General features: G+C 37.0%; 1 protein-coding gene across 3 annotated transcripts in view; it reads left to right on the top strand.

Moving 5' to 3' along the window:
• GALNT1 (polypeptide N-acetylgalactosaminyltransferase 1) overlaps positions 1-18,100 on the top strand; it is an 87,187-nt gene extending 69,087 nt beyond the window's left edge. For all 3 annotated transcript variants that reach the window (XM_069004149.1, XM_069004147.1, XM_069004150.1), the window contains exons 6-13: positions 390-597; positions 2,081-2,251; positions 3,698-3,815; positions 4,802-4,982; positions 12,298-12,437; positions 13,400-13,498; positions 14,259-14,393; positions 16,727-18,100. In XM_069004149.1, the coding sequence (XP_068860250.1) occupies positions 390-597; positions 2,081-2,251; positions 3,698-3,815; positions 4,802-4,982; positions 12,298-12,437; positions 13,400-13,498; positions 14,259-14,393; positions 16,727-16,873 (1,199 nt within the window). In that variant the 3' untranslated portion in view covers positions 16,874-18,100. The remainder of the gene's footprint in view (positions 1-389; positions 598-2,080; positions 2,252-3,697; positions 3,816-4,801; positions 4,983-12,297; positions 12,438-13,399; positions 13,499-14,258; positions 14,394-16,726) is intronic.
• The last annotated feature ends 1,093 nt before the right edge of the window (positions 18,101-19,193 follow it).

The raw sequence follows: 19,193 nt of genomic DNA, 5'->3' as shown, positions 1-19,193 counted from the left end.
TCTGTATTTCCTTGGTGGAGAAATGTTATGTCCAAGAGCACTTACACATGTTTTTGAAAGAAAGAATCACATCTTCTCTGCTGTAAAAACTTGCCTATCCCATCTGGGTTTTGTGTAAGCATTCTACCCTCTCTTCCTTTTTGTGTTTTCCATAACGAAGAAATAAAGAGGAGGAAGAACTTTCTGTGCTATCCAGTGAAACACTTGGGAGATGTGGGAAGGAGTATTGTGAAGTGAAGAATACGCAGTAGAGGAAACCAGCTAAGAAAGTAGAAAAAGGATAGGCAAGAAAAGAGGAAATGTGTCTTAATTCAAGTCTCTTCATTAAAAAGAAAAAAAAAGCTGAACTACATAACCAACAGTTTTCATTGTTTTGATATTCTTTACAGACTTCTTGAAAAGACCACTGGAGAGTTATGTGAAAAAATTAAAAGTACCTGTTCATGTGATTCGAATGGAGCAGCGTTCTGGATTGATTAGAGCAAGATTAAAGGGGGCTGCTGCTTCTAAAGGCCAGGTCATCACCTTCTTAGATGCTCATTGTGAATGTACAGTAGGCTGGCTTGAACCTCTGCTGGCAAGGATCAAAGCTGACAGGTAATTATCCATCTATTCACCCATGTTGGGTTTTTTCCAGTTATTAGGAAATTTTCCAAGTATTACAAAATAGCCTACAAGCAAATATTTACTTTCAGAAGTGCTGAATAAATTCTTATTCATGTAAGGATAAAAGGCTAATTCAGTTAAACTTTTAAAAGTAAAACTCCGTTTCACGTGGAGTCTATATTGGGATGCATGGAATAATGTGTTAAATAGCGGGAGCAATAAATGAAATTGAGGAATTAAGGGAATTTGAGGTCTTCAGTCTGCAGCCTGGCCTATTCCTTCATGAATTTGGGAAGATATTCTTGAGAAAGAAATGGAGCCCTGATCTCGCGTAGCACCAACATTGTAAGCAAGAACTGTGTCCAGGCTCTCATTGTGGTTTCTTTATTACATAATGGTTTTGGTTGTACTGTGTCTTGGTCTTCTGGGATGTATTTTCTAAAATTAGAATAATTACTGGAATGATGATGATCTACACTTACATCAGTGATGGAAATTGTATTGGGGATGAAAGTGAGAGAATTGTCCACTTTGTAAAGTATTCATACATCTGAATAGTAGCTGTAGTTGCGCACTAGTCTGTTAGTAGACAACATATTGAATAGAATAGGTATTAGGCATGGTGTTAAAGATCCCTAGTTTTTATTGTAATGGATAAAAATCACACTTAAAATTCAACGTTACAAAATATAGTGTTACATAAAGAATAAGCTACAAATAATGAAAAATCTTTTTTCAGCACTGTGCAAAAACAAAGTAAATTTTGTTGTCATTAATCAGGTTTTGTGAGACTACAATACATCCATTGTTACAATCTGTGCAAATGCCTCCACTTAAGTCCTTTGAATTCAGTTGCAAGCAACCTCTGAATCTTTTTAAAGAGCTTCCCATGAGAGGAAGCCTGCTTGAGCATGACACTTAAGTGTCTTTAAGATGATTAGAATTGGTTTCTGTGAATATATGTATTAATAACATCAGGACACTAGTCAACAAGGCCACCTTCTGTCAACTATGATGTAGTAGTTGTACTTCTCTAACAATGACTGTCATCACTTAGTCCCGAGGGTATATAAAAATATTTACCCAGAGTTAATGCCCAAGTGTTATTTTCAAAGCATGAAAGTTACTTTGACCACTCAACTAGAAACAAGAACCTCTTGTTTTCTATCTAACCACTGCATAACAATGAGAAAGTTGGGATTGTTATTTCTGTCTGCAGAGGGATGAATATTTATTACTGGTAATAATGCAAATATGATTTAAAAAAAGATGTGGCATTGCCAAAATTGTATCAGAATTACAATTAGCAAGGTAGAATTTGAGTGTTCCCAGTTAATAATTTATTGAATAGTGTTGTTAAGAGATGGCATTATAACAATTTCAACTGTATGTGTTAAAAACAATATTAAAAAAAAACCCAAACATCTTTTTTGACACTTTTGGTTAATAGATTTTGTTTCTTTCCTTTTCCTAGGAGGACAGTAGTGTGTCCCATCATTGATGTAATCAGTGATGACACCTTTGAATATATGGCAGGATCTGATATGACCTATGGTGGATTCAACTGGAAGCTGAATTTTCGTTGGTACCCTGTTCCTCAGAGAGAGATGGATCGACGGAAAGGAGACAGAACCCTCCCTGTTAGGTGATGAGAAATTACTAAATTGGTTAAAATCTTTGTCTGATGTTTGCTCATAACCTTTTTCTGTTGAACTTGAAAGTAAGTACTTAAGGTTGTTAAGTACTTAGTCAATCATTGTAGCATCTTTTTGTCTGATTGAAGGAATAACATTTATGTTTTTGCATGGATTGGTTGTCGGTAACTTTTGGTAGCAGTAAAGGAATCAATCAATTTGTCACTTTGGAAATACTTCAGTTCTATCTTAATTACTGCAGAATTGCTAGTTTTCAGATAGCACTTACAATGATGCACAAGTTTTTAACAAAGCTTATTTTTTCTTTTTTTATTGAACCTTATTTTTATCTTTTATTCTAACAAAGTAAACTGTATTTTGTAAAGATGCATTGATTTTTGGTGTGTGTGTGTACTTGTGTATGTGCATTCATATGCAAACTTTAAGTCTTAAAAGGGGGGATGGGAGGTGAATTTATACTTGGGTATCATGTAGGTTCACGAGAAAGGTAATAAGAAAGATAGCTTGAATGTAATATGTACCTTTTGACATACATATTCTGTCCTTACTTTTCTGGAAACTGGGCAATATTCACTTGCAGTAAAGCTCAGGATCTGACCTTTGCTGGGTTTTTTGTTTTTTTTTTGTCTTTAGTTTAAGAAATTAAGAGGTCTTCTCAGGTTATGGTTAATTGTATTTCTCCCTTCCCCCATTTCCTTTTTAGTGGGGAAAAGACATATAAATTTGTAGTTAGATTGTGACCTAGCTTGTATTTTATATGTCTTTCAGAAAAAGCCCAAAACATCTCAGGAAAATAGCTAGTGATATAAAACCATTTTTGCCAGAAGTGTAAATAATTGAACTACAAAGTTATGTCAGCAGCCTAACATATAATTTACTTATTGTATATTAATTGTCTCAAAGTTGAAATCTGGGAGATGTTTCTAAAGCTCTGAGAAGCTACTAGCAGAGTTTTGTTATTTTCTACCAATAAGGAGTCTGTAAGGAAAATCTGGATGTAACCCTGACTGTACAATTTTCTTGCATGAAGCAATAAAAGTGAAAGCAAGAAGGCTGCTTAATGGCCTCCCAAAACTGTTTCAAGAACAGTAGCCAGAAGTATAATTTTCCTGGGTGAAACTGGTTTCTTTTTTATCAGTTACCAGCATTGGAGGCAGAAGTCTTTCTCAGGAGTGACAGCAGCTTTCTAGGGACTGTTTCTTGATCCAGATGCCCGTTTGAAGTGAGAAAATAAGGAGAATTGCCACTACCTGATTCCAGCTCTGGAAAATTTTGAGCTAGCAAGTACACCAACAGTAGCAGAGTTTGAGTGGAAGCTTACTGAAAAGGAATATGTTAGGAACTTGGGAAATAAACAGCTATTTTGTCAGCATAAGTGTGAAATGTATCTAAGTATGCTTTTTTAGTGACTGATGTGCATTTTTTTTCCACCCCAGGACACCTACAATGGCAGGAGGCCTTTTTTCAATAGACAGAGATTACTTTCAGGAAATTGGAACATATGATGCTGGAATGGATATTTGGGGTGGAGAAAACTTAGAAATTTCCTTCAGGGTAGGTAAAACTCTGCAGTGTTTTATTAATCATTAATTTGTTAGGACAGTGCATCTTGAGTTCACAAGATCTGCTGCCTGCACCAGTGTGCTCTGCTCTTGCAGCTGGCACTTCCCATCCCCATTAAGTTCCTCAAGCAGAGATACACAAAGACTGTACCTGTCAGTGAAATGTGCATGGTGAATAGTTGGTGATTTTGAAACTTTGTGATTAAAAGATTAACCATCTCTGTGATTAAGATGACTGATTAAGATGATTATTCTGAAGAGTGAGTGTTTGTCTGTTAAAAGTAATTTGGTTAGAAAAGCTGGTGGGGGAGCATCAGTTAAGGGTGATGTTGTCAGTGTGCTGTTTAATGTGTCAGTGAAATGTGAGCACCTCTGTTACAAACCCTCTCTTCTTGCTCTTTACTAACTTCATGATCTCATGTGTTCATTTGGGTTTGGATCTAACCAGTGTTATTCTCATTTTTGTTCCTACCAAATAGCATAATTTCCTTTCATTGTACTTGTCAGCAGAAGGTACATAGGTGGGCTCTTCTGAAGTACTTCAGCTTTCTGAATCTGCCATTTTTCAAGGTCCAAAATAAAACTGAAAATATTTTCAGAGACTTGAGAAGTGTGTGGATTCTTCTACATGGAGATTCTGTTTCATAATGGACTATTTTAGCCACCTGTTAGTTCCTGTGATTCATGCGAGCCTTTTCCTTCCTTTGTGGTCAGCTTGCCCCGTTCTTTAAAGTAATCTCTGGCTGATGTGGTACTGCTCTGGGGGCTGAAGTACTTTCACATGCTGTCTTGCCTGGGCTTGTGAGCGTCTTTGCCTGTTGAGCAGGAAAAAACATGTAGTTCTCTTCCACGCAGTATGCATTTGTTCTAGACCTCAGCTGATGTTGTTTCCCCACCTTGAACAGAAGCAAGTGATTAATGTTTTGGAACTTCTTTTAACAACTTGTAACTGTGCAATAATTGTTCTATCACTTCCAGATCTGGCAGTGTGGTGGCACTTTGGAAATTGTAACTTGTTCTCATGTTGGGCATGTGTTCAGAAAAGCAACACCGTACACTTTCCCAGGAGGTACAGGGCAGATAATCAACAAAAATAACAGGCGGCTCGCAGAAGTCTGGATGGATGAATTCAAAAACTTTTTCTACATTATTTCCCCAGGTGAGCAGGTCTTTGGTTATGAGAAATACTTATTAACAATTAAAATGCTGCTACTACTGGGAAATAAAGTGGGTATTTATATAAGAATGTTATTGCTTTGAAGTTTGTTAAGACAGAACTCAATTAAGGTGTACAAAAAGTAAGGTCTTAATTGAAGAAGACTTTTGTTAGCCAGAGATGTGCCCTGAAGGGTTTTTTGTTTGTTTGTTTTTTAACATGAACGTGATTTATGAATGAGCTTCCTGTGCAATAGAATTGAAGCTCAGTGGAACATCAAAGAGCTCAGCTGTAGTGCTGAAAACTAAACATCTGAATTCGTATTGTAACGTGCTGAAATCTGGGCTCTGGCTTCTATGTCGTAGGCATTCCACATTGAATACATCAGAAGTGATTTAAATGAAACCCAGAAGTAGGAGTGGCAAAAGTGAATATCATCTGTCTTGATAGAATCTGTACTTCACTATCTAGAGTATAGGGGCAAGTTGCCAATACAATTGACTGTGATGGTATTTATTATGTTTCTTTATGTGGATGTTAACAAAACAAGAGGATGTAAAGTATGAGAGTAAATTTCCCATAAACTGACATTTGCTGGAAAAAAAAAATCAGGAGAAGAAAGGAAGCCTGTGAAATATTGAATTATTACTTTCAACTACAGGTTATTTTTATTTTATAAAAAAGACAAACTTTGGGTGGCAACAGGCAACCTTTCTAAATACTTGAGACATTAGACCTTATATACTAAGTGGTAGTTTTATATGCCACATCTGCTTTTCCAAGTAAATTTCCTTAAAACTAGTATTTCCTTATGACCTGCTTATTAAACCTGCATTACTATTGACATCTGAAAGCTGTAATACAATGTAATATGGGTCTGAACAGCATTAAATTTTAGATTATGGGTTTTAGGATGCTTGTGAGAGCAACTGACAGTGCAGATTTATGGTGGTTTTGTCATAAAAGAATGTTTTACTCAAATGAGACTGTGTAAGACTTTTAATTAAAAGAAAGTCTTGATATTATTCAAAGCCTTTTAGGTGAAATCAGAAGCTAACAACTTATTGTTGTTGCCCTGTAATTAATACAGCATTATGAATTCAATCATGAGCATGTATAAATATTCAGAAAAGTTATATATAAATGTAGTCTTTTTTCATTAAGATTGCTCTTGTGCATCCATGTCAAGCTAGATTTTAAAATGTACAAAGTTTCAGGAAGACCTAATTATAAAAAATAATCAAATCCTTTTCAAAATGTAAATTACTGATAAGCCATGATAAGGCCCTGTTATGTTATATGTAATCTCTATATTCCTTCAATTTGGTGTTGTAAGCATAAGCTACAAAAGGAGTTACACTCTTTGAATTTTGTAATATAGGGGTTTTTTGATAGGACTTTCATAGCATTGCAGTACTGTAGAATATGCATGCATTCTCCAAAGACAGCAAAAATTCTGAAATGGTGAAAGTAACTTAAGCAATTCTCTGTTACTGCACTGTATATTTTCTTTCCTTTCAAGAGATGCATGTCTGCATAATTTGTATGCTAATGGCCTGAGTGATTGTTGGATAGGGATGTGCTCTTGCCAAGCTCCTCTTAGAGCATCTGCACCTGCCGCCTGTCACACGCTCTCGTTTGTGTCCCCATGACCGTATTGACCGTGCACTGAAGTTCGATGCCAGAATTTTCAAGTGTCTCGAGAATAGGATCATATTGTATCTGAATAAGTTGGGTTATTCTGAAATTGATTTGTTGCCTGGGGCTATGAGGAGAATGCCCAGTACTGTGGGTCATTCCTTAGCTCTGCTGAAAACCTCTTGTTCAGAGAACGAACAGACAAATGTACTCCATGCTGCTCATGCCTCTCACCCCCCCAAACCCACGTAAATTGTGAGAGCCAGTAGATATTAACTAACAAGGATTACTGTTTTGGGAAGTTCACAAACACCTTGTTCTTATTATTCTGGTATCTCCAATCTTAGTGTTGCAGACTGTGATTTTACCCATTGGCAACAAATAGCATCAGTACAAGTTTCAGTAAGTCTGCTGTGGGTACTAGTTGTTTAGGAACTCAGTGAATCTCTGCTATCTTGGCTCGCTTAGCTTTTCCAGACATCCTTCTAATATAAAAATTTAAATGTATAGTTCTTACAGAATGCTGGTGTAGTAATCCTCAGACAGAGCACAGTATGCAGCCTGTGAAACTGCTTGCTAGTACAAATGTGTACTTTCAGTATTACTGTGAGAGTGTCACGAGTTCTTGCAAGGAGCGAGGTGAGGATTCTTAAGCTGATTGCAGGTTTGCAAGCCTTGGGTGCAGATGAGTGTGGAAAACAGGCAATCCTCTGTGCACCCAGAATTTTTCTCACTAGTTGATATGGGTGAAAAAATCGGATTTCGAAGGAGATAATATACTGACAAGCAACATTGAGCCTAGCTAAAAAGATACTTGTTTCCTCCTTTATATTTTCTTTTCTGTTCCCCTAGGATAGTGAATCACAGAGGGATTCATCCAGGAAAGCAAATGTAAGATTCTCAGGTAGCTTTCCCACTTCATGTAATCTGTGTTGTCTGGGAAAAAAAGGCTTGCTGCTTGAATGATAGGAACTCAAGAGACTTTCACTATTGATGTAATGCAGTTAAATGGAAAGCTGCCCTCTTGAAAAGTGAGCCTGTAATCCTTTTCTGCTTTTATAAGTATAGCCCAATAGAAAATGCTACTTGTCTGTTTTAAGCTTGTGTGCATTTTAGAAGCCTACTCTTCTGCTTAGGAGTGGTTAGGTACAGATGGAGGTTGGGCAGGAACTTGTTGCAGCTGCTGCTCAGCCAAAATCAAGCCTGTCTCTTTGCAGGCAGCAGCTCTTCTCGCCAGCAGCACAGGCATTGGCTGCAGGCCTTTCTCATTAGCTGGTAGCTTTTCTCGCTGTTGTGTGTTACACCAGGGCCCTGTTTCCCAGACTATTTTCTCTTCAGCTTTCAGAAAACAAATCCAGCATGTGAATAATCTGTTTCCTGGCTCCAGTCATTCTTTCTGTGGACTCTGCCACTTCTTTATTTCCAGTGCTGGTCTTTCATCACTTTCTCCAGGCTGAAATATTAAGACTGTATTGTCCAAGGTGAGGAGGCTTCACAAGGTAGTGATGCCAGTCTCACAGCTTGCTGTGAGGGGAGTGCCTTGCTTTTCATGGCAGGTGTGCTGGTATGGCAGGTAATAGGGCTTCACCTCCCCTCACTTACTGATCCTTCATCTGCATCAACTGCTTCTATGACTTGCTGGATTTCTCAGGATTATTTCTGCTGTGGGCTGGCTCCCCAGGGGTTAAGTTAGAACCTGTAGCAGCACAGGAGGTACAGCAGGAATGTGAAGCTCAGCAAGGGAAGCTGCCCCTTTGGCAGCAGCAGCTGCAAGACATTAGGCTGGTGAGCTGAAGACGTCCCCAAAAGCAGCTCCAGTGAGCTTGGTACAGCCTTATATAACTTATACGGAAATTAATTTCATTGGTGACCAAATGTATGCCCCAAAGGGTGTATTCTGGGATATACCCAGAAGATGTGTTGCCCTGGGACTAAGTGGGCACGCAGAAAGCCTGAAAAGACAGCACTGTGGAATTACCTAAGCAGGAGTCACCTAGACAGTGACAGGGGTGTGTTATCCTGAAAACTGGATCCGTAGGCCTCATGTCTAATCACTGCATGCACTGTTCTCTAGCCAGGTATGGTAAGTCAAGGTGCAGTATGTACAGACTGGAAATGGAAAACATTATTTATAGTTGATAGGGAGGACAGAGGAGGGACTGAGTCCACATCTTGCAGTGTAGCTAAGCCTGTGTTCAAAGTACATACTCAGTGTTTCCATGTGGTTTTGTATTCAACTACTATTCCCTAAATGCATTAATTGGGAATGCAAAGAATGTAGCTATTCAAATTGGTTTTAAATTATTATTGCTGATAGAGTTTCATAATACTAAATAAAAACAAGTTATATTATTTTTATCAGAAGACTAGATTTAGATGAAACAGTTTTCATACTCTGCTTTTGAAAATGACTGAGCAATTTATAATCATGATGATAAAAACATGCTATTTTTTTTCAAGGGAGTTTAGCATAAGTATATTGCCACACACTATTAAACTTGGGCAAGGAAACCTTTGGCTCTTGAAATTTTGAGGATGTCACAACTGTTGCAAAATGACTGATGGGAAGCTTAAATGTGCCAAAGAAAATTAAACTTAAAGGAGTATTCTACTGATAGACATCATTACATTTATGTTTTTGTAAAGGTATAAAGAAAGACCATTATATTTAATAATCAGAGTGATTTGGTTCTGCGTACCAAACTTCAAGAATAGTGATGGTACAAGCAAGTGCAGTCTTACATTTGCACAAAAGAACTGGTGCTGGATGACTTGGTGTTGATTTTTTTTTTGCATTACCAATATTTATATTTTGTTTGTCTTTAAGCATGTGTGTGAAAAAAAGCATGTGATTGTCCCACAGCAAACAGCAAGCTGCGTGACAAATAGAATCATCAGGGAGGCCCAAACTTTTAAATGTGATTAGGGTTGGGGGCAGGGAGGTTGAGGAAAAATATATTGTTATGGTCAAATAAAGACAACAGTAGCAAGGTTTCTTAAATACTATTTCTGATTTGTGTGATGTGGATGCCCCATCCCTGAAAGTGTTCAAGATCAGGTTAGATGCATCTTTGAGCAGCCTGGCGTAGAGGAGCGTGTCCCTGCCCGTGGCAGAGGGGTTGGAATGAGATGATCCTTAAGTCCCCTACAACCCAAACCATTCTACCATTCTGTGATTATATGATTTTTTTCCTTTTTTTTTTTTTTTTTAAATGAACCAAAGATTTGAGAATACATCAAGTGGGCATGGCTGTCTTCCTCACGGTGTGCATACCCTTAGAATCTGGCATAATTCTCTCCTGGGAGGAAATCTGAGCTAAGTCATGTTTTGCAGTTTGGTTTTTGTTTGGTTTTTTTAGCTGAGCCTTTGACAAAATGTACAAAACTCCTAGAAGGTCACCTCACTGTTGTAGATATACATATAAATTTTACTGGTCTGTGGAGGAAATAATGATTTAAACCTGTACTTAATATTTGGTAGGCTTTATACTTTGCTGCAGTTTCCCTTGTTTTCTTCAAGTCTTTTTTCCCCCCAAAAGAAATTCCTCATAAGTAACTGGCACTGCACTGGACAGAAATACTCAAGCTGGTTTAGAGTAGTATTGGTAATGTACCAGAAATCCTGGGAACAGAATAGTTCAGCCTTAGTAGAGGACACCCTCAAGGCAATTCTACCTGTTCTGCTCTTCAGTCCATCTGCTAACCTGATGCTAGCTGTAGTCTTTGTGTATGGTTTGGTGCAGACCTGACTTCAGAGAGGATTTTTTAAAAACCTTTCTGAATAAAAATGGTTTAATGGAATACCTTGTAACAGAGAAAAATCAGCTGGCACTTTTTTTGTGGTGACATTTAAAACTACTTTAAGAAACAGCTTGCTTGTATGCTATTAAGTCTCACTTTACAGTTAATTATTTATGGCTGTGACTTTAATTCTTATTGCCATTCAGTGATGTGACAAACCCTTAACAGTGTTGTTTTCTGGAGGTCAGTGTAGCAACCTGAGTAAGTTTTGAGTGTTGTATGGTTGTTGTGAGAGTGGCATGAAAACTGCTTCATCCATCAGCTGCTTTTACATCACTGAAAAATGAAGAATCAAGTACTTAGCTGTGGTTGGAACCTTTCTGTTCTTACATTAGCTTTTGAGAGAGTGTTGCTTTTCTTGTAGAGCAAATATTTGCTTTCGTGAAGATAGAGCAGCATTCTGTGGCTGATTTTTTTGTTCTTTTTTCTTTAATTTGTCTTGTGTTTTTTTGGTTTTGGGATTTCTTTTGTGACTTGAAAGCCCAGATTGAAATTTTTTGGGATTCTATAAAAACAAGCTTTCCTTTGCTTTCGTTCCCTTACCAGTATAGCTTTCCAATATATTTATTAAAATGAAGTCTTTAATTAAAAAAAAAAATAAATAAAAACCTGGCTAACATTTTTTCTTCCTGGAATATTGAAATTGTGTTTTTCATTGACATTTACAGACAGTTAGCTAAAGTTTGATCCAATTAGCTGTCTCAATTGAGTAGAAAGACACCATCTGCTGGCAAGTCGATTTAATACACAGTATGCCAGCTTAGAAATGTCTCAAACTGTCCCAGTTCAAGAATTTTAGAGGTTACTTGCAGTCCTCCAAGTGGAGAGATTTCTGAAAGATGTGTGCAGCTGGAGGTCTGTGTGCTGGCCAGTTGAGCCATATTAGTAGTCTCTTAGGGGAATTTAAATTGTCACAGCTAATTTTTGTTCTTGTTTGGGTTTTTTGGTACTGTATTGCATTTGACCTGTGTGATATGGAGTGTGGTGTGGGAAACAGAAAAAAGACATGATGCTTGAAAACTAGAAATTATCCTACTCTTATTAATTGTTATTATTGGAATATTGTATTGGATACAATAGTGCTGAATTCACGAAACAAAAATATCTACTGTTCATGCGCACCATCCTCAACCCATCTGCAGATGGGACTTGCACAAATTAATTTTCAGAAGGAATTAAAGCAACCATAAAGGAGTAGAAAGATGCAGGATAAAGGAGCACTTTGATAAATGAGGAGCAAAGGAATAAAAAGGCAAGCAAAATACCACCAGAAAATGATAACAGTCATAATGGTGAACATACTTCCTGCAAACGCTGCGGTTATCTTGAACAAATGCTGAATTATTTAAGGTTTAGTGCTCTGTATGAAGGCTGCTTTCTTCCTGCTTCTTTGTGCAGCTAGATAGATGAGGAAGAGTCCAGCAGGTGGTACCTGGCTTACAGAAATAAATTAAATTGGAATTCTCCTTGCTCCACAGAAGGAGACTGCTGTGTTATGCTGCATAGATACGCACTCCAGTTACCACTGGGGATAGAATGGCATTAGTGACTAAAAAGGTTTCAGCCTTTCTCCTCTGTTAACTTAGTAAGCAACTACATTCAAATTGTTCCACAAACCACAGGTAAGAAATTGTCATGCACAGCCCAGATGTAGTGATTCTATCTGCTGTGGAAAAAGAAGTCACAGGTTCAGACATGTTCTCTCTGAGTATAAACAGCATAATGCTCTATTAAACAAAAACCCCTTTGTATAGAGGTGACTTTTTAAAGAGAAAGCCTTTCCTGGAAGTAGTAAATTATACTGATGTGTTTTCTTATGAAGTGGAATTAAATGATATTTATTGGCAGCCATCGAAAACAACTTCCTTTGTTCCTACAGGAGTTACTAAAGTTGATTATGGGGACATATCTTCACGACTTGGGCTAAGGCGCAAGCTCCAGTGCAGGCCTTTCTCCTGGTACCTGGAGAATGTTTATCCTGATTCCCAAATTCCACGCCATTACTTTTCTCTGGGAGAGGTAAGATTTTATCTTTCATATTCATCTTCCCTATGTAAAGTACGTTGTGCAGTAAGTTGTGTTTTGAACTGAGTAGTGCAAGCAAGTTCCAGCAAAGTTCAAGTATCTTGCACCCTGTTTCTGTCACATGTGAAATGACAAATCTGGCTTCTCAGTGGGGCAGACACTGAACTTTGGTACACAGTACTGTAATTTGAATATTTTCCTTTCTCCTACTACAGTACAAAATGTCATATAAATGGCTTTGGAAATATTCCTTCAGAAATGTAGTTATGGATAACTTTCTGTATAATATTCTCTGCATAGAGTATGAGTGAAGTTTTGCTTGAAAGCTATATTAGGTCAAGCAAGGTCTTTGCCTAAAAGCTGTTCTGAACTTTACCCCAGAACCCTCATCAGTGACCAGAAAATTCTAGTGACCTCTAAGCCTTGCTGGGAATTCCTGGTTTTTCTTCAGCATTTTTAAGTGACTGTAGAAATAGTGCAGATGATGCTGTCCTAAATAAGTAGGCACCCTCTCCTCTATAAGTCATGTTGAACTAAATATCAGGTTTGCTGTAGAGTGATTTTGTACTGTTTGTTTTTAAAGAAACACTTTTAGCAAAATGGAGCAGGCATTTGTGCTTCTGCATGACTATCAGGAGACCTGATATTCCTGCCTGCTTACTGTACAGTGATACAGGGATTAATGCTTTTGAAAGTTTTGGGCTGGAGATTCCATTGTGTCCATTCTGTTGTAGCTGAGTCTTTGAGCAAAAAGTGCTCCCAAGGTGGAAGGATCCCCCAAAGAAAGCACAGAAACAATCATGGTTCTGTAACCTGGTAGCTTGAACATTTGCTTGGGAGTTTAAGTCTTGGACAGTGATGCCTCATTGCTAATGTGGGTCATTTATTTCACATAACCTCTGGTGTATAGAGATAAAAATATCAACCTTTGGTGATGTGCTCTTTTTCCCTCCTAGATAAGAAATGTGGAGACAAATCAATGTCTGGATAACATGGCGAGAAAAGAAAATGAGAAAGTTGGAATCTTTAACTGCCATGGAATGGGTGGCAATCAGGTGACAATTTTTAAAAAGGAATTTTCTTAATGTATTGAATCATTTGGGACACTACTGCTATTGGGAAAATTCTTGGGTGTTTTCAGTAGTTATCTTCAGAATATACTTAGGAAACCCTCATTAAAGGAAATGCCTTTAAGAGGAAATGCGTGAGAAGATTTGGTGGTGGTTTGTACTTGTATGTTTTTGAGGCCTGATTGCAATGCATTTTAGATCAACTTTAAAGTCAAAACCAAAATCATGGGAGGACAATACTGTTGTGAGCTAGACTTCACCTCCTGTTCTCTGGAAATGCATTCTGGTTTGAACTCCTGACTGTCATTGTTACTTTAAAAGAAAAAAAAACAAACAAACATGCCCATGCCTGAAATACTTTTTTTAATATGTGTTTTTCTGGGTGTCAGTTGTGGGATTTCTTTCTCATCTATTTTTTTGTTCTACTTTCTTAATGATTCTTGATGAATTGTTTTCATATAAACAGAGATTACCTGTGTTTGGGGATTCTCCTGTTCCTTCACAGCAAGCAATCTTCAATTCAAAAGAATTCTGTTTTGACTGAAGAGCTTGAGACAGTGTTTATATTTGTTCAAATAAAAAAAAATCTTTCTATGCCTCACTACTGTGAAGGGAACAGAAAACAAAAGAAAAAATTAGTGGGGATAAGTGAAGTAATGCACAAATGTTTCCCTTTCCCCTCACTCCAGGAATCTTTTGGTTGAAACAGTTGTTTTTCAGTTCCTCTCATTCTTTTTCTGTCTAGGTTTTCTCATATACTGCCAACAAAGAAATTCGAACAGATGATTTGTGTTTAGATGTATCCAAACTTAACGGCCCAGTAACAATGCTCAAGTGCCACCATCTAAAAGGAAATCAGCTTTGGGAATATGATCCAGTGGTAAGTCTTCTAATGACTTTTGACTGTAAAATGAGACAACTTGGGCTTTTACATGAGCCTACAGAGCAACATATTCCAGTGTGGGACCACTGTTGGACAGACAAAGCGGGAAACAAAGTCAGGATCATGTTCCCTCTGTTATTAATTCACTATGTAGTCACACAGTGGACATCTGTGTTGATTTAATTACCTGGTGAGTTTTGGGGGAGCTTTTGGAAGAACATTTTGAATGTGCTTTTGGACCCTCTGGAGAAATATAGCCAGAGAGCTTAATGTTGTGTTAGAGTTAGATCAAAAAATGGGAAGTATTCCAGGTGTCTTTTGGACCAATAAAAGATAAGAGTAATGATGTTTGACAAATTCAGCATTTGGTGTCTTCTCTTGCACAAAGTTATAAGGAAATGCTTGTCTAATTAAAAAATGAGCTTTCCAAACTAATAAAGATGATTGTACATTTCTAATCATGGTATGTCTGAGGTATAGGTGCTTAAAACACTTTTATTTAAATCAGGGTCTTTCTCGTACATAATGTTCAAATTTACTTTGAGGTTCGTATGCTGAACTGCCAGATCTAGAAATCATTGTCCATGGATCAATTCATCATTAATTTGATTTGCAAGCTCTAAAAATGATTTTGTGATTGAGTAATGCAGTCAAGAACTCTGACTTCATGGGTAGTTAAAAAAAAAGTAGTTCTCAAGCTTATTAATTTTAAATCAGTTATTACAAAAGACAGTTGTGAGACAATTTGTGGATGAAGAATCTTGCCAGTATATTTGAAATGACTGTTTTTAAAAAGAACTTTTAGATATTTAGCTACTAAAAAGTAATTTCACTAATTAAAAAGCAAGGTGGGGGTTGTTTCTGACTAGATATAGTTGTTACAGACTTCAGTAGCTGAGGTGTTAACAAAGCCTGCAGCCTTTTAGACTAAGAGCAAATATATAAGTATGATTTTCTGATTAGAATGGCAGTTAATGTGGAAGACAGTGGATCTCTACTAGGATTTCTGCACATTGCTGGCAACTGTTTATAGGACACTGAAGAAAGCTGAAGGCTTGCAGGATTAAATTGGTCTTGGGAACTGTTTGTTCTTGGTTTTAATGTAGTTAGTTTACCTGACTTAAGCAATAACATGAATAATATTACCACCTACAGTGATTTACCAAAGGGCAAGTGGTTTTCATTAGGTTTCTACCTTATCAGTGCTAAGAAAAAGGCATCTTTAGGCACCTAATTGTAATTGTGGCAATCACTGTAAGACAGACTGACTTCCCCTTTGTTGATCCTTAGCCATAAATTTGGTTATATGTGGTTTTTTGCTATATTCTGTAGTAGAAAATCTAGGCATAATCTTCAGAACATTACTTAAGGATGGCAAATAAAGCTCAAAAATAAGTTATAAGGTACTTAAAAGAACTCCTGCCTGCATAGTTGAGTGATTTTTTTTCTGTAGTTTTTTTTCTTTCTGCCTCTGTTCGACTCCTTCCTTCATTCTTCAGCACCTCTATGAGTGCAGGGGATTGATGTGCTCAGGCTTTTGAATTTGATTTTTTTTTATTATGCTTTGCTGCTTGTGCACATAAGGCCACGACTTTCCAGTCATTCCAGTGTCCAGGCTGAGCTGTTGAATGAGAGAAGAAACACTGATAATAATGCCTGTGGTACCATAGGCAGGTTGGTGCACTGAGGAGTATCCATAGTACAGTGACAGGAAATGCAGCTTCTGAAGAACTCTTCTCCATGAGGGTAGTGCTGAGGTGTAGATGGAATGGTTTACCAAAGATTGTATAAATGAGATTAGTAAGTATTGGAAAAGATGTATACTTATGTGAAATTGCACATACTTTTTATAAAAGAACATACTTTTAGAAAAGAGCCAAAGAAGTGCTAAAAGAACATAGTGTAAAGTCATTATTGTGTCCCCAGCTGAGGAAAAAAAATGTACTTTTGAAAACATATTCATTCTGATCTGATAAAAGCTACTATTCTAACTAATAATTGAAGTTGTATGTCTTACCAACCTGTAATTTCTAACTCTTCAAAGATCCCTAGCTGTATAGTCCTATTTAAAGAATGGCGGATGTTGCTTGATAAAGAACATCATTTACAAGTTCAGACTGTTTTGTTTTTCATAAAGCACTGCTTTTAGTATCTACAATGTCAAATAGCATATTTAAGTGTTTTTTAGGATTGGGATCTGGAGTCTGTAACCACAGGGTCTTGTCTAGTTCTTACTTACAGAAAAAGTTTTGATGCCAACTAGGAATTTTCTGGTTGCCTTATGCCTGGTGATTTTTATAAAGCTAATTTCTTTTTATTTTGTCTTCAAGAAATTAACCCTGTTGCATGTGAACAGTAACCAGTGCCTGGACAAAGCCACTGAAGAGGACAGCCAGGTACCCAGCATCAGAGACTGCACCGGCAGCCGCTCCCAGCAGTGGCTGCTCCGCAACGTCACCCTTCCAGAAATATTCTGAGGGGTTCTAAAGAAAAGCAAAGATTGACTGGGCTACCTCGGCTGATACTTTGGCTACACTGTTAAGTAGCAACAGAAGAAACTTCTGCTCAGCAGAATCCACAGTTCCTCAGCTGTTAGAACTCCTGCAGCTTCTCAGTATCTGTGAACCAGCCTTCCTGTATAAGGATGTGAAACTACCACACATAGCAGTGAAACTGTGCCCACTGATGTTTACAAGATTGAAAGAGTTTCTTCCAGCAAATAACTTAGAGATCCTTTGGACAGTGGAAACATAATCAATGAAATAGTCTCTCTGAAGAGCTACATATCGTTTTAGTTTGCTTGCACGTCAGTAACCTATGCTGAAAGTGCTGTTGTAATGAAGAAAGTTTCAAGAATTCTTTTTTTCCTGGTTAGCAGTGGTAACCAGACTGCTAAATATAGATCCACAAATAAATGAAAGAGAGAGCTGGAAACCAGATTCAGTATCATGACATAAGAATTCTGTGGTTTAAGAACAAAAAGTAAACAGGGTTTAATGAAACTAAATCAGAACTATGAAAAGTACAATTTGTTATAGTGAAGTATCAAATTTATATGTAGATTTTATACCTCAGTGGGGGAAAATAACCAAGTCAAAAGGCAATTGTTTCTCTTTTTCAATTGTGTGCTAGTCCATAAATACTTTCTGTTTTTCCTGGCGAGTCTAAAACTATTTTGGGCGCAAACAAAATGAGCATAAGAATAAACTGAGCTCTTGAATGTCAGATCAACTTTTTTTAAATTTTAATTTCTTGGCTGTTGGAATTGTATCTTTTTATTACTGTCTGAAAACTGGAGGTTAACATGCTGTCTAACTTTTTTTTTTTCCAGGCCTGCCATTTCAATTTATACTTGGGTCAGTCAGCTTATGGACTTTCATGGCCAAACAAAAGATTTAAGTACACTTTGAAATTAAGTTAACTTGAGTATGCTTTAGCGCCCAAGACTTGTACTACTCTACTACAGTTTTGTTTTCATAGCAATAAATCTTTTGTTCCTTGTTTGATTTCAGTCATCAGAAAGCCAGAAGAAAAGATACATGATTTGGGTAGCAGAAGATTGGCAAAACTGAAGGTTTTCTGGAATCCTTTTTCACTTCATATTCAGATGTGCTTCATTGTCAAGTGCATATTTAGATTAGACTCTGAATTGTAATGTTGATCTGCTGCTTTTTTCTAATAAAACCTAAAGAAAAATAGCGAAATTGGCATGGTTTTTAAAGTTAACATAGCCAAAAGCAATATGACTATGTCATTACATTGGTCTGCATTTTTTAACTGAATTGCTTTGTTTTGTTAAAAAAAATCTGTGTGGGCTGATCTTGAAAATGAGCCACTGCACACTCAGAGTATTCATTGAATTTTCTTTTGGAAAGAAAAATGAGATTTGCTTAATGGAGAGGATATTTTTATGATAAATGTCGTTGTTTGGCCAACTGTCCTGTAAAGCAAATTAAACCTAGACTCATGCAAAAGTTGTGTGGAATTATATTTGGCTGTTAAGGCCTTTTTAGATTTACTATCCCAGGTTGTTGTAGTCAGTGTTATCTCCATTATTTCTGCAGCAGTCCACAAGAGTTTTCATGCAGAAAGCAGGGGAAACAAATTGTACTATTACATTGCTACTTTAAAAATACATGGGGTGAGACAGTATGGGGTTAATATCAGATAAAACATCCAAATATCTAACTATCTTATATTGACCCCTTTGTTTGGATAGTCCTGCCAATTGTATGAGATTGAAGTGGATTTATGAAAGCAATTTAATAGAAATATATTGAAAAGTGCCAAGATGACTTAAAAAAGAAAAAAAGGAAAAAGTCCATCTTAATGGTTATGTGAGGAATGTGAGAAGACTTATTCCTTTCTTATGGTCAGTGAAGTGGATAAGGTGGGTGATAGTGTCATCTTTTTTTTTTTTTTTTTTTTTTTTTTAATCTTAGCAGACTAGCCGTGTGTGTGGTGCCTAAAAATGTGGTATCTTTTACTTCAGAAACAATTTCCCAAACACAAAACATCCTTTTAAAAACATTTCTAGCAAAGAGGCCCTAAATCAGAGTTGGGTAAGCTTTCATGGAATGAGAACCAGGAGCATCAGAAATGCAGTGCAAAACTCTTGTAAGTTTTCAAAATTTCTTAATTTCTTTCGGATTTCATATGCACACAGCACATCACTGAACACACAAAACACATTTTCACTTTGTATTTTCAACACTTATGATTCCTGCTGTGATATCCTGTTAACAAAACTGAAGTGCCATGGCTTGCAAGATAAACTCATAGGCAGGCCTCAAAGTT

This window comes from Aphelocoma coerulescens, chromosome 2 (genome assembly GCF_041296385.1).
Source record: "Aphelocoma coerulescens isolate FSJ_1873_10779 chromosome 2, UR_Acoe_1.0, whole genome shotgun sequence".
In the NCBI taxonomy this organism is placed as follows: Eukaryota; Metazoa; Chordata; class Aves; order Passeriformes; family Corvidae; genus Aphelocoma; species Aphelocoma coerulescens.
Note: the sequence above shows the minus strand (reverse complement) of the source record. Positions and strands in the feature narration are given on the sequence as shown.